We start from the raw sequence: 6,000 nt of genomic DNA on the forward strand, positions 1-6,000 counted from the left end.
TTTTATATATATATATAGATTATGATCTTTCCTACTTTTAAACGCTCCACTCAAACTTATCCATATACTCTAGTCATTCCATGCCATCTCTCCACTGACACTTCGGAACATACGACATAGTCGAGCATTTCGTCTCCCTACTCCCATGTCTTCCCACCCCAACGTTTGCAACATTTTCCTAACATTACTCCTTTGCCGGCAATCACCGAGAAGAATTCGGGCTGCTTTCCTTTGGACATTTTCCAGTTCCCGTGTGAAGTAGTCCTGGCGTTTGTCCCGTACACTGGAACCATACTCTAACTGGGGTATTGCCAGGGATTGTACGGCCTCTCCTTTACATCTTTACCCCATTGGTCATCGACTTTGTACCTTGACTCCACCCGTTCTGCTACAGTGGGCTCACTTTACGGGAGGTGTGTTGACACCTGGGATGGGGATCACTGGCTTTATAGTCCTCTCCGTGTAAGGACGTACACTAAGGGTGCAACCTTACCCTTTCTCCCCTGTAATATTAAGGTATTGGTTTATAGTGACTTTTCTTGCTGTTGGGTCTTTTTCAGTGTCGGTAACCATACAGTTTAGGGACCCTACTTGCCGATACGACGTCTTACTGTTACCGTTAATCTGGCACGTTGGCAACGTTCAGTCACTGTTCTAGCGTGAATTGTGTGTTGCCACCGCATTGCCTCTAAAGTCACTAGCGATACATTTGCGAGAATATTTAAAGCATATTTTCTTTTTCTGTGGGATTGTAAATCTATTTGGCTAATACCAGGTAAGTAGAATTGTGGCATGTTCGGATAATGCATTTAATAACATAGTTTGTGTGAAATGATGAGCACATCATTTTATTAATTACGTTCCTATTTCGTCCCATACTTATACGAACAGAATTCGATTGGGATGTCTAAGAAGGAAGAAAAATCTGCAAAAACTCCTCCGAAAAGGAAACCAAGGTTACGTCCTTTACAAGCTTCAGGTCAAGAAATGCTTGTACATTGCTACGAGCAATTGAAACAGGAAGACGACGAAGAAGGTATCAGTCGTAGTGATACGAAGCTAATGGCAAGAGTTTCATTATTAACTGGGGTAAGTGTTCGTTTTTATCTTGTTTCTATGATAAGTTTCTGGCATAATGACAATCAGTTGAAAAGGAGCAGTATTTCATTCTGAACCTAACCTAACCTAACCTGATCATGTAGGCCTAGGCCTATACCGGTACCATGTCTTGTGTCGACTTCGATACGGTTCGTAGACTTAACCTTTGTGTATTCATGTTGACTTATGGTATATGTGTATGTAATATATTTCTGTGTGTGTATTCTTACAGTGTAGTTTCGGTTTAGTCCGAAAAGTAATAGGAAATTTCAAGAAGGGAGTTGAATTTTCTACACCAGGTAAACGCCGAAAGCGTGAACATCCAGTGACCGGCATAGACAGTTTTTCTAAGGAAGCGATAGCAAGGTTTATTTATGATAAATTACATAAAGGTAAGGTGACTTCATAAGGAATCTATTGCAACATTATTTATAGAAATTGGCACGCAGGTGAGATAAGCTCCCAGAAATGTTTTGTGCATGTATTGTCATACAGCTCTTTTGAGTCCCTTGTAACTCTCTTTTTTCTTCCCACAGGAGAAGTCGTAACTGTAAGAAAGGTTTTCGACCACATGAAAGCAAATTATGACACTTATTTGTACAAGGGCTCCGAAACATCATTAAGAAGAATTTTGAAGGCCATTGGGTTTGTGTGGAGTAAAGGTGATCCCTATGCGTATGTTAGAGAAAATGAAGACATTTGTTTTAAGAGATCTTGTTTTCTGAGGGAATACATGCGTAATAAGGACAGTGAGAAACCAAAACCTGTTGTTTTCTTGGATGAGACTTGGATTTTTATGAATGGTGAATATATATGTTATATATTACATTTTATATTTAAAAAATCTTGGAATAATTTATCTTCATCAGGTGTCTTTGGTTTCAATTGTGCATTTGTCTTTCAGGGTCACCCACATACTCCTGGAATAAACCACACAAATCTGGACATGATGTTCAAGGAGTAATTCGTCGACCTGTGTCTGAGGGAGGAAGACTGGTTATTGTTCATGCTGGAACGAAGGATGGCTTTGTACCTGGTATGTTCTTAATTTATTTTACTTCATTTTATTGTAGTGAGGTGATCTCTCTTTACATAGTTATGAGGGTATTTAGGGTTTGTAGTACGGATGCAGGGGGGGGCACATAAGTCTCTGATAAGACCCCAACTTAAGTACAGTTCCTGTGTATGAGACCCTCACTGGGATTACTTGGTTTGAGAATTGGAAAAGTTCAAAAGACAGAAGCACGATTTGTTGTGGGTGATTTCTGACAAAAGAGTAGCGTTACAAAAATTTTGTCGGGTTTGGGCTGGGAAGACTTGGGTGAAAGGAGACAAGTTGCTGGACTAAGTGGTATATTCCAAGCTGTCGGTGGATAGGTGGTGTGGAATGACATTGGTAGACGAATACGTTTCAGTGGTATTTTAAAAGTAGGTAAGATCACAGTACAGTGCTAAAGTTGATGAAAAGTGGGGCAAATATTTGTTTTTTTTTTAAGAAGGGAGTTAGGGATTGGAATAATTTACCAAGGGAGATGTTCAATAAATTTCCAAATTCTTTGCAATTATTGAAGAAAATACTAGGCCTATCCCTGAAACTACATCTTCTGTCCTAAGTGCAGATCAGTGGTGACTGATTGATTGAAATTGACTGGCACTAGGTCGGAAGTGGCATTATAACTTACCGCTCATTGAGCTCTGTACGTGGTTTTTGATTTTGACTTCTCCACTGTTATTAAAAAGACTTGCAGGTATTCACTTTAGGCCAATGATTAACCTTAGAGAGGTATTTCAATCAAAACTTACTCAGTGTATTTTCATATAATATTACTGGATATTTGTATCAGTAAATTACTTGTATTGTAGGCCTATTTATTATGTTTATTCTGCATTCGACAATCTCCACCTGAATCAGTGCTTGATACCTGACTGTTGAACACCTTCCAAGCTTCTTATTTCTTACTGCCTGATATAGGTTCAGTGTTCGCAGCAATTACATTTGTTCTAAGGTATTGAAATGGGTGTTTATACTTATATCTTTTATGCAAGTGATCGTGGACTTCTAATCCAGATATAGGCCTACTAATGGAGATACATTCATGAGAGATGTTACGATAAAGTAGTGTAAGTAGTAATTAATTGACTTCATCATCAGGTGACTTTGCTACACAGTAGTTGGTTTTACTTAAAATCAGACAGCTTTTTGTATCATTCAACAGAAATCACATTTTTTATTAATAGGCCTATACTTTTTTTAGAACAAATAACTTCATACTAAAACTTAAAATTCTTACAGGTGCTGATTTGATATTTGCTACAAACTTGAAGAGAAATCAGGATTACCATGGTGCTATGAACAGCGAGAAATTTCAGATGTGGGTGAAGACGCAATTAATCGTAGGATTAAGAAATATAGGACCCTGTGTTATTGTAATGGATAATGCACCATATCACTGTAAGCTTGTTGAGCATCAACCAACAACGAAATGGAGGAAGGATCAATTAGTGGTAATTATACTTAATTGAATATTTCCTTCTACTGAATGATGTTTAATGATGTTACAGAAATTAATTTTTATTTTTCCTTTAATTTACAGTCATGGTTAAGGCAGAATGGAGTTTCTCCACCAGAAAATGCCACAAAAGATGAGCTGCAAAGGTTGTGTAATATGAATCGAAGTCACTTAAAGAGGTACAGAAGCACGTAAACATAAGTTTAGATAATGTTGTTTACACTCGTGTATTTGACTTTCATGTATGCATAACAATATTTCTCTGTTTCTTTAAAACCAGGTACATTGTTGACGAGATGCTGCACAGTGAAGGCCATACTGTCTTACGACTTCCTCCATACCACTCATTTTTCAATGCCATCGAATTTGTATGGTCTGTGGCAAAACAGTATTATAACAAAACAGTGGCTTCAAGACCTGGTCACGGATTGGACAGAGCTACAGCTGTGTGGAAAGAATCTCTTGATCAGGTAGGCCAAGTGGAAATGTTATTTATTGGATATATGCAAGTGGAGTTTATAATATATTTGTCAGGTTGTGATACTTCAATATATCTTATAGGTGACAGCAGAGATGTGGAGAAATGAAGTAAAACACACTGAGAAGAAGATTGTCGAGTTCTACAATAATGAGGTGAGAGGTCTTCCTGAAGTGGAGGAACTAGTCATTCATCATGGAAGCAGTGAATCGGAGGAGGAAGATGAAGATGAAGAAGAAGAAGAAGAAGAAGAAAGAAGAGAAGCCGAGGAGTTAGCTGTACCATTGTAAGAGCCATTCCATGAGATTAAGAATGTTATAACTTTGCTGGGAAATAATACATTTCTGATTGCCCCGTCCTTTCTGATATAACGAAGTTACATTTCAAAATTGTGGGAATTGTGTATCTACAAGTTACAGGGCGGTATAGATGTGCAGGTGGGGATCAGTGTCCAATCGGAGTGGAATTATCTAGAACTGCTGTGGCGCAATGTGATGAGGAGCGGGCAAGGGGGGGAGAGAGAGAGGGAGACAGCACTCTGTCACCAATACACGATGTAAACATTGTACGCCTGTTAAAATACTGACATAACTTAAATTTTATACACTATCTAATGGTTTTCCACAGTTCTCTGAAAGTCACAACTCACGTATACTGTATATATATAGAGAGAATTACATATAAAAATACCTGTGTACACAATAAGTAGCCCACATATTAAATATAAATCAATTTGCTTTACGTCGCACCAACACAGATAGGTCTTATGGCGACAAAGAGGATAGAAGAGATAGGAAAGGGCTAGAAGTGGGAAGGAAGCGGCCGTGGTCTTAATTAAGGTACAGCACAAGCATGTGTCTGGTGTGAAAATGGGAAACCACCGAAAACCATTTTAACGGCTGCCGACGGTAGGATTTGAACCCACCATTCCCCGAATGCAAGCTCATAGCTACGCGACCCTAAACGCACGGCCAGCTAACTCGGTCATCTTTGAAAATGTCTTTTTCTATCAGCAGAGGCTTTTTTAAAATCGTCATATTTTGTATAGGCTACAGGAGATGTACAGTAGCCCACTGGTTTTCTGATTAAACATCATTTATTTAATCTATTGCATCAGTCTACTTACATACTCACTGTCCACGTACATCGGTAACCTCGTGATTCGATTATTGAAGTATTGTGCAATGATGCGACATACAAACTAAGAGAATACCGAGTGGTTCTTCCAAATATAAAACAGACAATTTCGAGTGGTCATGAGCATGACTCATAGTCATAGGGTAGGCTAAATAATAATGTTATTGGCTTTATGTCCCACTATCAACTTTTAGGTTTTTTTTGAGACGTCGAGGTGCTGGAATTTAGTCCTGCAGGAGCTCTTTTATGTGTCAGTAAATCTACTGACATGAGGCTGAGCACCTTCAAATACCACCGCACTGAGCTCGGCCCTGCCAAGTTGGGTTCAGAAGGCCAGCGCCTCGACCGTTTGAGCCACTCAGCCAGGTGTGGAGGCTAGAGAGCTGAGTTTAAGTAATTGTCGAACATCAACTAGTTATAAAGATACTGATTGATTAAACTAATACAGTAATTAGAATAACCTAATTGACTACCTACTTACAACCTAGGTACTTTGGAATTGTGTTCTATCTTTTTAACACTGCAAATAAATCCATGTATTGTTTAAAACTCCCTGTAAGAAGAGGACAGTGGATGCGAATAGGTATTATTTTCAAATGAGCTGAGCTCGAGAGTCCATTATAGCATACGATTTTTTCAGTGTACCATGACTCTGTATGTATTGCTTCAGAGGAAGTTCGGCTCCCCGCCAATGTCCAGTGTACCGATAATGAACCATGTGTGTGTTGTGTCTCACTGATCCATGACTGCGTACGATTCTTTCAGTGTGCCATGATT

The 6,000-nt window shown here is 38.9% G+C and overlaps 1 protein-coding gene across 1 annotated transcript; it reads left to right on the plus strand.

The window, feature by feature from the left end:
* Nucleotides 1-3,701: 3,701 nt before the first annotated feature.
* Nucleotides 3,702-4,380, plus strand: LOC137498368 (uncharacterized). Its single transcript, XM_068225820.1, has 3 exons — nucleotides 3,702-3,787; nucleotides 3,889-4,078; nucleotides 4,170-4,380. The coding sequence occupies exons 1-3, from the start codon at nucleotides 3,765-3,767 to the stop codon at nucleotides 4,374-4,376; spliced, it is 420 nt and encodes a 139-aa protein (XP_068081921.1). The 5' UTR covers nucleotides 3,702-3,764; the 3' UTR covers nucleotides 4,377-4,380.
* Nucleotides 4,381-6,000: the final 1,620 nt, after the last annotated feature.

The sequence above is a fragment of the Anabrus simplex genome, chromosome 2 (assembly GCF_040414725.1).
Source record: "Anabrus simplex isolate iqAnaSimp1 chromosome 2, ASM4041472v1, whole genome shotgun sequence".
Taxonomy (NCBI): domain Eukaryota; kingdom Metazoa; phylum Arthropoda; class Insecta; order Orthoptera; family Tettigoniidae; genus Anabrus; species Anabrus simplex.